The 14,902-nt window shown below is 60.8% G+C and overlaps 1 protein-coding gene across 1 annotated transcript in view; it reads right to left on the reverse strand.

The window, feature by feature from the left end:
• Positions 1 to 10,607, reverse strand: part of TMEM65 (transmembrane protein 65) — a gene marked incomplete at both ends in the record, with an annotated part of 52,512 nt that extends 41,905 nt beyond the window's left edge. Inside the window, 2 exons of the mRNA XM_078885495.1 lie at positions 8,909 to 8,953; positions 10,523 to 10,607. Coding sequence (XP_078741621.1) covers positions 8,909 to 8,953; positions 10,523 to 10,607 — 130 coding nt within the window. The remainder of the gene's footprint in view (positions 1 to 8,908; positions 8,954 to 10,522) is intronic.
• Positions 10,608 to 14,902: the final 4,295 nt, after the last annotated feature.

The following is a 14,902-nucleotide window of genomic DNA, read 5'->3' on the forward strand; positions in this document are numbered from 1 at the left end:
AACAACAACATCAACATCAACAACAACATCAACATCAACAACAACATCAACATCAACAACAACAACAACATCAACATCAACAACATCAACATCATCATCAAAATCATCTCCCCGTGTCTCTCTCCGCATGTCTCCGTGTCTCTGTCTCAGTGTCTCCGTGTCTCCCTCTCCCCGTGTCTCTGTGTCTCCGTGTCTCCGTGTCTCTGTCTCCCCGTGTCTCCGTGTCTCTGTGTCTCCGTGTCTCCCTCTCCCCGTGTCTCTGTGTCTCCGTGTCTCTGTGTCTCAGTGTCTCCGTGTCTCTCTCTCCCCGTGTCTCTGTGTCTCCGTGTCTCTGTGTCTCTGTCTCCCCGTGTCTCTGTCTCCCCGTGTCTCTGTCTCAGTGTCTCCGTGTCTCCCTCTCCCCGTGTCTCTGTGTCTCCGTGTCTCTGTGTCTCTGTGTCTCCGTGTCTCCGTGTCTCTCTCTCCCCGTGTCTCTGTGTCTCCGTGTCTCTGTGTCTCTGTCTCCCCGTGTCTCTGTGTCTCTGTGTCTCCGTGTCTCTCTCTCCCCGTGTCTCCGTGTCCCCGTGTCTCTGTGTCTCTGTGTCTCTGTGTCTCTGTGTCTCTCTCTCCCCGTGTCTCAGTGTCTCTCTCCCCGTGTCTCCGTGTCTCTCTCTCCCCGTGTCTCTGTGTCTCTCTCCCCGTGTCTCAGTGTCTCTCTCTCCCCGTGTCACCGTGTCTCTCTCTCCCCGTGTCTCAGTGTCTCTCTCTCCCCGTGTCACCGTGTCTCTCTCTCCCCGTGTCTCTGTGTCTCTCTCCCCGTGTCTAAGTGTCTCTCTCTCCCCGTGTCTCCGTGTCTCTCTCTCCCCGTGTCTCAGTGTCTCTCTCTCCCCGTGTCACCGTGTCTCTCTCTCCCCGTGTCTCTGTGTCTCTCTCCCCGTGTCTAAGTGTCTCTCTCTCCCCGTGTCTCCGTGTCTCTCTCTCCCCGTGTCTCAGTGTCTCTCTCTCCCCGTGTCTCAGTGTCTCTCTCTCCCCGTGTCTCAGTGTCTCTCTCTCCCCGTGTCTCAGTGTCTCTCTCCCCGTGTCTCTGTGTCTCTCTCTCCCCGTGTCCCCGTGTCTCTCTCTCCCCGTGTCACCGTGTCTCTCTCTCCCCGTGTCTCAGTGTCTCTCTCTCCCCGTGTCACCGTGTCTCTCTCTCCCCGTGTCTCCGTGTCTCTCTCCCCGTGTCTCTCTCTCCCCGTGTCCCCGTGTCTCTCTCTCCCCGTGTCTCCGTGTCTCTCTCTCCCCGTGTCTCTCTGTCTCTCTCTCCCCGTGTCTCTGTGTCTCAGTGTCTCTCTCTCCCCGTGTCCCCGTGTCTCTCTCTCCCCGTGTCTCTGTGTCTCTCTCTCCCCGTGTCCCCGTGTCTCTCTCTCCCCGTGTCTCAGTGTCTCTCTCTCCCCGTGTCTCAGTGTCTCTCTCTCCCCGTGTCTCCGTGTCTCTCTCTCCCCGTGTCTCTCTCTCCCCGTGTCCCCGTGTCTCTCTCTCCCCGTGTCTCAGTGTCTCTCTCTCCCCGTGTCTCAGTGTCTCTCTCTCCCCGTGTCCCCGTGTCTCTCTCTCCCCGTGTCTCTGTGTCTCTCTCTCCCCGTGTCCCCGTGTCTCTCTCTCCCCGTGTCTCAGTGTCTCTCTCTCCCCGTGTCTCAGTGTCTCTCTCTCCCCGTGTCCCCGTGTCTCTCTCCCCGTGTCTCAGTGTCTCTCTCTCCCCGTGTCTCCGTGTCTCTCTCTCCCCGTGTCTCCGTGTCTCTCTCTCCCCGTGTCTCAGTGTCTCTCTCTCCCCGTGTCTCTGTGTCTCTCTCTCCCCGTGTCTCTCTCTCCCCGTGTCCCCGTGTCTCTCTCCCCGTGTCTCCGTGTCTCTCTCTCCCCGTGTCTCCGTGTCTCTCTCCCCGTGTCCCCGTGTCTCTCTCTCCCCATGTCTCTGTCTCTCTCTCCCCGTGTCTCCGTGTCTCTCTCCCCGTGTCTCCGTGTCTCTCTCTCCCCGTGTCTCCGTGTCTCTCTCCCCGTGTCTCCGTGTCTCTCTCTCCCCGTGTCTCCGTGTCTCTCTCCCCGTGTCTCCGTGTCTCTCTCCCCGTGTCTCCGTGTCTCTCTCTCCCCGTGTCTCCGTGTCTCTCTCCCCGTGTCTCTCTCTCCCCGTGTCTCTCTCTCCCCGTGTCTCTCTCTCCCCGTGTCTCTCTCTCCCCGTGTCTCCGTGTCTCTGTGTCTCTGTGTCTCTGTGTCTCCGTGTCTCTCTCTCCCCGTGTCTCCGTGTCTCTGTGTCTCTGTGTCTCTGTGTCCCCGTGTCTCTCTCTCCCCGTGTCTCAGTGTCTCTCTCTCCCCGTGTCTCAGTGTCTCTCTCTCCCCGTGTCTCAGTGTCTCTCTCTCCCCGTGTCTCAGTGTCTCTCTCTCCCCGTGTCTCTGTGTCTCTCTCCCCGTGTCTCCGTGTCTCTCTCTCCCCGTGTCTCCGTGTCTCTCTCCCCGTGTCTCCGTGTCTCTCTCCCCGTGTCTCCGTGTCTCTCTCCCCGTGTCTCCGTGTCTCTCTCCCCGTGTCTCAGTGTCTCTCTCTCCCCGTGTCTCCGTGTCTCTCTCCCCGTGTCTCCGTGTCTCTCTCCCCGTGTCTCCGTGTCTCTCTCCCCGTGTCTCCGTGTCTCTCTCCCCGTGTCTCCGTGTCTCTCTCTCCCCGTGTCCCCGTGTCTCTCTCTCCCCGTGTCCCCGTGTCTCTCTCTCCCCGTGTCTCAGTGTCTCTCTCTCCCCGTGTCTCCGTGTCTCTCTCCCCGTGTCTCCGTGTCTCTCTCTCCCCATGTCTCCGTGTCTCTCTCCCCGTGTCCCCGTGTCTCTCTCTCCCCGTGTCCCCGTGTCTCTCTCTCCCCGTGTCTCCGTGTCTCTCTCTCCCCGTGTCCCCGTGTCTCTCTCTCTCCGTGTCTCAGTGTCTCTCTCTCCCCGTGTCTCCGTGTCTCTCTCTCCCCGTGTCTCAGTGTCTCTCTCTCCCCGTGTCCCCGTGTCTCTCTCTCCCCGTGTCTCAGTGTCTCTCTCTCCCCGTGTCTCCGTGTCTCTCTCTCCCCGTGTCTCAGTGTCTCTCTCTCCCCGTGTCCCCGTGTCTCTCTCTCCCCGTGTCTCAGTGTCTCTCTCTCCCCGTGTCTCCGTGTCTCTCTCTCCCCGTGTCTCCGTGTCTATCTCTCCCCGTGTCTCCGTGTCTATCTCTCCCCGTGTCTCCGTGTCTCTCTCCCCGTGTCTCAGTGTCTCTCTCTCCCCGTGTCCCCGTGTCTCTCTCTCCCCGTGTCTCAGTGTCTCTCTCTCCCCGTGTCTCCGTGTCTCTCTCTCCCCGTGTCTCAGTGTCTCTCTCTCCCCGTGTCCCCGTGTCTCTCTCTCCCCGTGTCTCAGTGTCTCTCTCTCCCCGTGTCCACGTGTCTCTCTCTCCCCGTGTCTCAGTGTCTCTCTCTCCCCGTGTCTAAGTGTCTCTCTCTCCCCGTGTCTCTGTGTCTCTCTCTCCCCGTGTCTCTGTGTCTCTCTCTCCCCGTGTCTCAGTGTCTCTCTCTCCCCGTGTCTCAGTGTCTCTCTCTCCCCGTGTCCCCGTGTCTCTCTCTCCCCGTGTCTCAGTGTCTCTCTCTCCCCGTGTCTCCGTGTCTCTCTCTCCCCGTGTCTCTGTGTCTCTCTCTCCCCGTGTCTCAGTGTCTCTCTCTCCCCGTGTCCCCGTGTCTCTCTCTCCCCGTGTCTCAGTGTCTCTCTCTCCCCGTGTCTCCGTGTCTCTCTCTCCCCGTGTCTCTGTGTCTCTCTCTCCCCGTGTCCCCGTGTCTCTCTCTCCCCGTGTCTCTGTGTCTCTCTCTCCCCGTGTCTCAGTGTCTCTCTCTCCCCGTGTCTCTGTGTCTCTCTCTCCCCGTGTCTCTGTGTCTCTCTCTCCCCGTGTCTCTGTGTCTCTCTCTCCCCGTGTCTCTGTGTCTCTCTCTCCCCGTGTCTCTGTGTCTCTCTCTCCCCGTGTCTCTGTGTCTCTCTCTCCCCGTGTCTCAGTGTCTCTCTCTCCCCGTGTCTCCGTGTCTCTCTCTCCCCGTGTCTCAGTGTCTCTCTCTCCCCGTGTCTCAGTGTCTCTCTCCCCGTGTCTCAGTGTCTCTCTCTCCCCGTGTCTCCGTGTCTCTCTCTCCCCGTGTCTCAGTGTCTCTCTCTCCCCGTGTCTCAGTGTCTCTCTCTCCCCGTGTCTCAGTGTCTCTCTCCCCGTGTCTCAGTGTCTCTCTCCCCGTGTCTCCGTGTCTCTCTCCCCGTGTCTCTCTCCCCGTGTCTCTCTCTCCCCGTGTCCCCGTGTCTCTCTCTCCCCGTGTCCCCGTGTCTCTCTCTCCCCGTGTCTCCGTGTCTCTCTCCCCGTGTCTCTCTCTCCCCGTGTCTCCGTGTCTCTCTCTCCCCGTGTCCCCGTGTGTCTCTCTCCCCGTGTCTCAGTGTCTCTCTCTCCCCGTGTCTCAGTGTCTCTCTCTCCCCGTGTCTCCGTGTCTCTCTCTCCCCGTGTCTCTGTGTCTCTCTCTCCCCGTGTCCCCGTGTCTCTCTCTCCCCGTGTCTCCCTGTCTCTCTCTCCCCGTGTCTCCCTGTCTCTCTCTCCCCGTGTCCCCGTGTCTCTCTCTCCCCGTGTCTCAGTGTCTCTCTCTCCCCGTGTCTCCCTGTCTCTCTCTCCCCGTGTCTCTGTGTCTCTCTCTCCCCGTGTCTCTGTGTCTCTCTCTCCCCGTGTCTCAGTGTCTCTCTCCCCGTGTCTCTCTCTCCCCGTGTCTCCCTGTCTCTCTCTCCCCGTGTCTCAGTGTCTCTCTCTCCCCGTGTCCCCGTGTCTCTCTCTCCCCGTGTCTCAGTGTCTCTCTCTCCCCGTGTCTCAGTGTCTCTCTCTCCCCGTGTCTCAGTGTCTCTCTCTCCCCGTGTCTCAGTGTCTCTCTCTCCCCGTGTCTCAGTGTCTCTCTCTCCCCGTGTCTCAGTGTCTCTCTCTCCCCGTGTCTCAGTGTCTCTCTCTCCCCGTGTCCCCGTGTCTCTCTCTCCCCGTGTCCCCGTGTCTCTCTCTCCCCGTGTCTCAGTGTCTCTCTCTCCCCGTGTCCCCGTGTCTCTCTCTCCCCGTGTCTCAGTGTCTCTCTCTCCCCGTGTCTCAGTGTCTCTCTCTCCCCGTGTCTCAGTGTCTCTCTCTCCCCGTGTCTCCGTGTCTCTCTCTCCCCGTGTCCCCGTGTCTCTCTCTCCCCGTGTCTCAGTGTCTCTCTCTCCCCGTGTCCCCGTGTCTCTCTCTCCCCGTGTCTCAGTGTCTCTCTCTCCCCGTGTCTCAGTGTCTCTCTCTCCCCGTGTCTCAGTGTCTCTCTCTCCCCGTGTCTCCGTGTCTCTCTCTCCCCGTGTCCCCGTGTCTCTCTCTCCCCGTGTCTCAGTGTCTCTCTCTCCCCGTGTCCCCGTGTCTCTCTCTCCCCGTGTCTCAGTGTCTCTCTCTCCCCGTGTCTCCGTGTCTCTCTCTCCCCGTGTCTCAGTGTCTCTCTCTCCCCGTGTCTCTGTGTCTCTCTCTCCCCGTGTCTCCGTGTCTCTCTCTCCCCGTGTCTCTGTGTCTCTCTCTCCCCGTGTCCCCGTGTCTCTCTCTCCCCGTGTCTCAGTGTCTCTCTCTCCCCGTGTCCCCGTGTCTCTCTCTCCCCGTGTCTCAGTGTCTCTCTCTCCCCGTGTCCCCGTGTCTCTCTCTCCCCGTGTCCCCGTGTCTCTCTCTCCCCGTGTCCCCGTGTCTCTCTCTCCCCGTGTCTCAGTGTCTCTCTCTCCCCGTGTCTCTGTGTCTCTCTCCCCCCGTGTCTCCGTGTCTCTCTCCCCGTGTCTCCGTGTCTCTCTCCCCGTGTCCCCGTGTCTCTCTCTCCCCATGTCCCCGTGTCTCTCTCTCCCCGTGTCCCCGTGTCTCTCTCTCCCCGTGTCCCCGTGTCTCACTCTCCCCATGTCTCAGTGTCTCTCTCTCCCCGTGTCTCCGTGTCTCTCTCCCCGTGTCTCAGTGTCTCTCTCCCCGTGTCCCCGTGTCTCTCTCCCCGTGTCCCCGTGTCTCTCTCTCCCCGTGTCTCAGTGTCTCTCTCTCCCCGTGTCTCCGTGTCTCTCTCTCCGTGTCTCAGTGTCTCTCTCTCCCCGTGTCCCCGTGTCTCTCTCCCCGTGTCTCTGTGTCTCTCTCTCCCCGTGTCTCAGTGTCTCTCTCTCCCCGTGTCCCCGTGTCTCTCTCTCCCCGTGTCTCCGTGTCTCTCTCCCCGTGTCTCCGTGTCTCTCTCTCCCTGTGTCTCAGTGTCTCTCTCTCCCCGTGTCCCCGTGTCTCTCTCTCCCCGTGTCTCAGTGTCTCTCTCTCCCCGTGTCTCCGTGTCTCTCTCTCCCCGTGTCCCCGTGTCTCTCTCTCCCCGTGTCTCAGTGTCTCTCTCCCCGTGTCCCCGTGTCTCTCTCCCCGTGTCTCAGTGTCTCTCTCTCCCCGTGTCCCCGTGTCTCTCTCTCCGTGTCTCCGTGTCTCTCTCTCCCCGTGTCTCCGTGTCTCTCTCTCCCCGTGTCTCCGTGTCTCTCTCTCCCCGTGTCCCCGTGTCTCTCTCCCCGTGTCTCCGTGTCTCTCTCCCCGTGTCTCAGTGTCTCTCTCTCCCCGTGTCTCTCTCTCCCCGTGTCTCAGTGTCTCTCTCTCCCCGTGTCTCAGTGTCTCTCTCTCCCCGTGTCCCCGTGTCTCTCTCCCCGTGTCTCCGTGTCTCTCTCCCCGTGTCCCCGTGTCTCTCTCTCCCCGTGTCTCTCTCTCCCCGTGTCTCAGTGTCTCTCTCTCCCCGTGTCTCAGTGTCTCTCTCTCCCAGTGTCTCAGTGTCTCTCTCTCCCCGTGTCTCAGTGTCTCTCTCTCCCCGTGTCTCAGTGTCTCTCTCTCCCCGTGTCTCAGTGTCTCTCTCTCCCAGTGTCTCAGTGTCTCTCTCTCCCCGTGTCTCTGTGTCTCTCTCTCCCCGTGTCTCAGTGTCTCTCTCTCCCCGTGTCTCTGTGTCTCTCTCTCCCCGTGTCCCCGTGTCTCTCTCTCCCCGTGTCCCCGTGTCTCTCTCTCCCCGTGTCTCAGTGTCTCTCTCTCCCCGTGTCTCAGTGTCTCAGTGTCTCTCTCTCCCCGTGTCTCTGTGTCTCTCTCTCCCCGTTTCCCCGTGTCTCTCTCTCCCCGTGTCTCTCTCTCCCCGTGTCCCCGTGTCTCTCTCTCCCCGTGTCTCAGTGTCTCTCTCCCCGTGTCTCCGTGTCTCTCTCTCCCCGTGTCTCAGTGTCTCTCTCTCCCCGTGTCTCTGTGTCTCTCTCTCCCCGTGTCCCCGTGTCTCTCTCTCCCCGTGTCTCCGTGTCTCTCTCTCCCCGTGTCTCAGTGTCTCTCTCTCCCCGTGTCCCCGTGTCTCGGTGTCTCTCTCTCCCCGTGTCTCAGTGTCTCTCTCTCCCCGTGTCTCCGTGTCTCTCTCCCCGTGTCTCAGTGTCTCTCTCTCCCCGTGTCTCTGTGTCTCTCTCTCCCCGTGTCTCAGTGTCTCTCTCTCCCCGTGTCCCCGTGTCTCTCTCTCCCCGTGTCTCCGTGTCTCTCTCTCCCCGTGTCTCAGTGTCTCTCTCTCCCCGTGTCCCCGTGTCTCTCTCTCCCCGTGTCTCAGTGTCTCTCTCTCCCCGTGTCTCAGTGTCTCTCTCTCCCCGTGTCTCCGTGTCTCAGTGTCTCTCTCTCCCCGTGTCTCCGTGTCTCTCTCCCCGTGTCTCCGTGTCTCTCTCTCCCCGTGTCTCCGTGTCTCTCTCCCCGTGTCTCAGTGTCTCTCTCCCCGTGTCTCCGTGTCTCTCTCTCCCCGTGTCTCAGTGTCTCTCTCCCCGTGTCTCCGTGTCTCTCTCTCCCCGTGTCTCAGTGTCTCTCTCCCCGTGTCTCTGTGTCTCTCTCTCCCCGTGTCCCCGTGTCTCTCTCTCCCCGTGTCTCAGTGTCTCTCTCTCCCCGTGTCTCAGTGTCTCTCTCTCCCCGTGTCTCAGTGTCTCTCTCCCCGTGTCTCCCTGTCTCTCTCTCCCCGTGTCCCCGTGTCTCTCTCTCCCCGTGTCCCCGTGTCTCTCTCTCCCCGTGTCTCTGTGTCTCTCCCCGTGTCTCAGTGTCTCTCTCTCCCCGTGTCCCCGTGTCTCTCTCTCCCCGTGTCTCCGTGTCTCTCTCCCCGTGTCTCAGTGTCTCTCTCTCCCCGTGTCTCCGTGTCTCTCTCCCCGTGTCTCTGTGTCTCTCTCTCCCCGTGTCTCCGTGTCTCTCTCCCCGTGTCTAAGTGTCTCTCTCTCCCCGTGTCTCCGTGTCTCAGTGTCTCTCTCTCCCCGTGTCTCCGTGTCTCTCTCCCCGTGTCTCAGTGTCTCTCTCTCCCCGTGTCTCAGTGTCTCTCTCTCCCCGTGTCTCAGTGTCTCTCTCTCCCCGTGTCTCAGTGTCTCTCTCTCCCCGTGTCTCCGTGTCTCTCTCCCCGTGTCCCCGTGTCTCTCTCTCCCCGTGTCTCCGTGTCTCTCTCCCCGTGTCTCTGTGTCTCTCTCTCCCCGTGTCTAAGTGTCTCTCTCTCCCCGTGTCTAAGTGTCTCTCTCTCCCCGTGTCTAAGTGTCTCTCTCTCCCCGTGTCTAAGTGTCTCTCTCTCCCCGTGTCTCCGTGTCTCTCTCCCCGTGTCTCAGTGTCTCTCTCTCCCCGTGTCTCAGTGTCTCTCTCCCCGTGTCTCAGTGTCTCTCTCTCCCCGTGTCCCCGTGTCTCTCTCTCCCCGTGTCTCTGTGTCTCTCTCTCCCCGTGTCTCAGTGTCTCACTCTCCCCGTGTCTCCGTGTCTCTCTCTCCCCGTGTCCCCGTGTCTCTCTCCCCGTGTCTCTGTGTCTCTCTCTCCCCGTGTCTCCGTGTCTCTCTCTCCCCGTGTCTCCGTGTCTCTCTCTCCCCGTGTCTCTCTGTCTCTCTCTGTGTCTCTGTGTCTCTCTCTGTGTCTCTGTGTCTCCGTGTCTCACCGTATTTAAGTTGATCGCTGGTTGGAGGTTGAGGTTCAATCTGAGCTGAGAAAGAAAAGCAACAACTCACTCACCACTCACTTAGTCACCCACTTAGTCACCCACTTAGTCACCCACTTAGTCACCCACTTAGTCACCCACCCACTCACTCACTCACCACTCACCCACTCACTCACTCACTCACCCACTCACTCACTCACTCACTACTCACCCACTCACTCACTCACCCACTCAACAACCCACTCACCCACCCACCCACCCACTCACTCACCCACCCACCCACCCACTCACCCACTCACTCACCCACCCACTCACCCACTCACCCACCCACTCACCCACCCACTCACCCACTCACCCACTCACCCACCCACTCACCCACTCACCCACTCACCCACCCACTCACCCACCCACTCACCCACTCACCCACTCACCCACTCACTCACCCACTCACCCACCCACTCACCCACCCACTCACCCACCCACTCACCCACTCACCCACTCACTCACCCACTCACCCACTCACCCACTCACTCACCCACTCACCCACCCACTCACCCACCCACTCACCCACCCACTCACCCACTCACCCACTCACCCACTCACTCACCCACTCACCCACTCACCCACTCACTCACCCACTCACCCACTCACCCACCCACCCACTCACCCACCCACCCACTCACCCACTCACCCACTCACTCACTCACTCACCCACTCACTCACCCACCCACCCACCCACCCACTCACCCACTCACCCACCCACCCACTCACCCACCCACCCACTCACCCACCCACTCACCCACTCACCCACTCACCCACCCACTCACCCACCCACTCACCCACCCACTCACCCACCCACTCACCCACTCACCCACTCACCCACTCACTCACCCACTCACTCACCCACTCACCCACCCACTCACCCACCCACTCACCCACCCACCCACTCACCCACTCACCCACCCACCCACTCACCCACTCACTCACCCACTCACCCACCCACCCACCCACCCACTCACCCACTCACCCACCCACTCACCCACTCACCCACCCACTCACCCACTCACCCACCCACTCACCCACCCACTCACCCACTCACCCACTCACCCACCCACTCACCCACTCACCCACCCACCCACCCACCCACCCACTCACCCACTCACCCACCCACCCACCCACTCACCCACCCACCCACTCACTCACTCACCCACTCACTCACCCACCCACCCACTCACCCACCCACCCACTCACTCACTCACCCACCCACTCACCCACTCACCCACTCACCCACCCACTCACCCACCCACTCACCCACTCACCCACTCACCCACCCACTCACCCACCCACCCACCCACCCACTCACTCACCCACCCACCCACCCACCCACCCACCCACCCACCCACTCACCCACCCACCCACCCACCCACTCACCTTCTTGAGCCTTGATATCCTCAAAGTGACTCAGCTCCCTGAGCAGCTGACTCCTCTCCGCTGGCTGCAGTTGGTAGACGAACTCACTCACTCACCCACTCACTCACCCACCCACCCACCCACCCACCCACTCACTCACTCACCCACCCACCCACCCACCCACCCACCCACTCACCCACCCACCTTCTTGAGCCTTGATATCCTCAAAGTGACTCAGCTCCCTGAGCAGCTGACTCCTCTCCGCTGGCTGCAGTTGGTAGACGAACTCGCTCACTCACCCACTCACCCACTCACCCACCCACTCACCCACCCACCCACTCACCCACCCACCCACTCACTCACTCACCCACTCACTCACCCACCCACCCACCCACTCACCCACCCACTCACCCACCCACCTTCTTGAACCTTGATATCCTCAAAGTGACTCAGCTCCCTGAGCAGCTGACTCCTCTCCGCTGGCTGCAGTTGGTACACGAACTCGCTCACTCACCCACTCACTCACTCACCCACCCACCCACCCACTCACCCACCCACCTTCTTGAGCCTTGATATCCTCAAAGTGACTCAGCTCCCTGAGCAGCTGACTCCTCTCCGCTGGCTGCAGTTGGTAGACGAACTCGCTCACTCACCCACTCACCCACTCACCCACCCACTCACCCACCCACCCACCCACCCACTCACCCACCCACCCACTCACCCACCCACTCACCCACCCACCCACCCACCCACTCACCCACCCACTCACCCACCCACCCACCCACCCACCCACTCACCCACCCACTCACTCACCCACCCACCCACCCACCCACTCACCCACTCACTCACTCACCCACTCACCCACCCACCCACTCACCCACCCACTCACCCACCCACCCACCCACCCACCCACCCACCCACCCACTCACCCACTCACTCACTCACCCACTCACCCACCCACTCACTCACCCACCCACTCACCCACCCACCCACTCACCCACCCACCTTCTTGAGCCTTGATATCCTCAAAGTGACTCAGCTCCCTGAGCAGCTGACTCCTCTCCGCTGGCTGCAGTTGGTAGACGAACTCACTCACTCACCCACCCACCCACTCACCCACTCACCCACCCACCCACCCACCCACCCACTCACTCACTCACCCACCCACCCACCCACCCACCCACTCACCCACCCACCTTCTTGAGCCTTGATATCCTCAAAGTGACTCAGCTCCCTGAGCAGCTGACTCCTCTCCGCTGGCTGCAGTTGGTAGACGAACTCGCTCACTCACCCACTCACCCACTCACCCACCCACTCACCCACCCACCCACTCACCCACCCACCCACTCACTCACTCACCCACTCACTCACCCACCCACCCACCCACTCACCCACCCACTCACCCACCCACCTTCTTGAACCTTGATATCCTCAAAGTGACTCAGCTCCCTGAGCAGCTGACTCCTCTCCGCTGGCTGCAGTTGGTACACGAACTCGCTCACTCACTCACTCACTCACCCACCCACTCACCCACCCACTCACCCACCCACTCACTCACCCACCCACTCACCCACCCACCCACTCACCCACCCACCTTCTTGAGCCTTGATATCCTCAAAGTGACTCAGCTCCCTGAGCAGCTGACTCCTCTCCGCTGGCTGCAGTTGGTAGACGAACTCGCTCACTCACCCACTCACCCACTCACCCACCCACTCACCCACTCACCCACTCACCCACTCACCCACCCACTCACCCACCCACCTTCTTGAACCTTGATATCCTCAAAGTGACTCAGCTCCCTGAGCAGCTGACTCCTCTCTGCTGGCTGCAGTTGGTAGACGAACTCGCTCACTCACTCACCCACTCACCCACCCACTCACTCACCCACCCACTCACCCACCCACCCACCCACTCACCCACTCACCCACTCACCCACTCACCCACCCACTCACCCACCCACCTTCTTGAGCCTTGATATCCTCAAAGTGACTCAGCTCCCTGAGCAGCTGACTCCTCTCTGCTGGCTGCAGTTGGTAGACGAACTCGCTCACTCACCCACCCACCCACTCACCCACCCACTCACCCACCCACCCACCCACCCACTCACCCACCCACCCACCCACTCACCCACTCACCTTCTTGAGCCTTGATATCCTCAAAGTGACTCAGCTCCCTGAGCAGCTGACTCCTCTCTGCTGGCTGCAGTTGGTAGACGAACTCGCGAGCTCCGTCTGCCGACGCGAGTCCCTGACTGGGTCGACCCGGTCCTTCCCGGCTCGCGAACCATCGCACGCACGAAAGTCCACCTCCTAGTCCACCTCTCACTCCACCTGCAGCACGTCCACCTCCTGCTACTGCACCACCACGTCCACCTCCTACTCCACCACTACGTCCACCTACTCCACCACCTACTCCACCAACAACAACACCAACTCGTCCACCAGCTCCACCACCACCAACTCCACCTCCTACACCACCTCCTACTCCACCTGCACCACCAACTCCACCACCAACTCCACCTCCTACTCCACCACCACCACCTCCACTACGATGAGCACTACTATGGTGGTGGTGGAGTTGTTGGTGGTGGTGGAGTTGTTGGTGGTGGAGTTGTTGTTGGTGGTGGTGGAGTTGTTGTTGGTGGTGGTGGAGTTGGTGGTGGAGTTGTTGTTGGTGTTGTTGGTGGTGGAGTTGTTGTTGGTGTTGGTGGTGGTGGAGTTGTTGTTGTTGGTGGTGGTGGAGTTGTTGGTGGTGGTGGTGGTTGAGTGAAAGGACCGGCACTTGACGCAACAACCTCGACACACACGCCGTGGAGAGAGACATCTTGGTGGTGGTGGTGGAGTTGTTGTTGTGGTAGTGGTGGTGTTGTGGTGGTGTTGTAGTGGTGGTGGTGGTGGTGTTGTGGTGTTGTGGTGGTGGTGGTTGTAGTGGTGGTGTTGTAGTGGTGGTGTTGTTGTAGTGGTGGTAGTGGTGGTAGTGTGGTAGTGGTGGTGGTGTTGTTGTGGTGGAGTTGTTGTTGTTGTGGTGAAGTTGTTGTTGTGGTAGTGGTGTTGTTGTTGTGGTGTTGTTATGGTGGTGGAGTAGTTGTTGTTGTGGTAGTGGTGGTGGTGGTGTGGTGTTGTTGTGGTGGTGGTGGTGTTGTTGTAGTGGTGGTGTGGTAGTGGTGGTGTGGTAGTGGTGGTGGTGTTGTTGTTGTTGTTGTAGTGGTGGTGTTGTAGTGGTGGTGTTGTAGTGGTGTTGTTGTAGTGGTGGTGGTGTTGTTGTTGTAGTGGTGGTGTTGTTGTTGTTGTTGTTGACGGTGGTGGTGGTTGATTCTGTTGAAAGACATCAACACCAAATATTAAAAATTCAGTCACTCACCCACCCACTCACCCACTCACCCACCCACCCACTCACTCACTCCACCCACCCACTCACCCACCCACCCACCCACTCACCCACCCACCCACTCACTCACTCACCCACCCACTCACTCACTCACTCACCCACCCACCCACCCACTCACCCACCCACCCACTCACTCACTCACCCACCCACTCACTCACTCACTCACCCACCCACTCACTCACTCACCCACCCACCCACTCACCCACCCACCCACCCACTCACCCACCCACCCACTCACTCACTCACCCACCCACCCACCCACTCACCCACCCACTCACCCACCCACCCACCCACTCACCCACCCACCCACTCACCCACCCACCCACCCACCCACCCACTCACCCACCCACCCACCCACCCACTCACCCACCCACCCACTCACCCACCCACCCACTCACCCACCCACCCACCCACTCACTCACCCACCCACTCACCCACCCACCCACTCACCCACCCACCCACTCACCCACTCACTCACTCACCCACCCACTCACCCACCCACTCACCCACCCACCCACCCACTCACCCACCCACCCACTCACCCACTCACCCACTCACTCACCCACCCACCCACCCACCCACTCACCCACCCACCCACTCACCCACCCACCCACTCACCCACCCACCCACTCACCCACCCACCCACTCACTCACCCACCCACCCACCCACCCACTCACTCACCTCACCCACCCACTCACCCACCCACCCACCCACTCACCCACCCACCCCACTCACCACCCACCCACCCCACTCACTCACCCACCCACCCACCCACTCACTCACTCACCCACCCACTCACCCACCCACCCACCCACCCACTCACTCACTCACTCAACCACCCACCCACTCACCCACCCACCCACTCACTCACCCACCCACCCACCCACTCACCCACCCACCCACTCACTCACCCACCCACCCACCCACTCACCCACCCACCCACCCACTCACTCACCCACCCACTCACTCACCCACCCACCCACCCACTCACTCACTCACCCACCCACCCACCCACCCACTCACCCACTCACTCACTCACCCACCCACTCACCCACCCACCCACCCACTCACCCACCCACCCACCCACCCACCCCACCCACTCACCCACCCACCCACCCACTCACCCACCCACCCACTCACTCACCCACCCACCCACTCACTCACCCACCTACCCACCCACTCACTCACTGACCCAC

This window comes from Lampetra fluviatilis, unplaced genomic scaffold (assembly GCF_964198595.1).
Source record: "Lampetra fluviatilis unplaced genomic scaffold, kcLamFluv1.1 SCAFFOLD_508, whole genome shotgun sequence".
In the NCBI taxonomy this organism is placed as follows: domain Eukaryota; kingdom Metazoa; phylum Chordata; class Hyperoartia; order Petromyzontiformes; family Petromyzontidae; genus Lampetra; species Lampetra fluviatilis.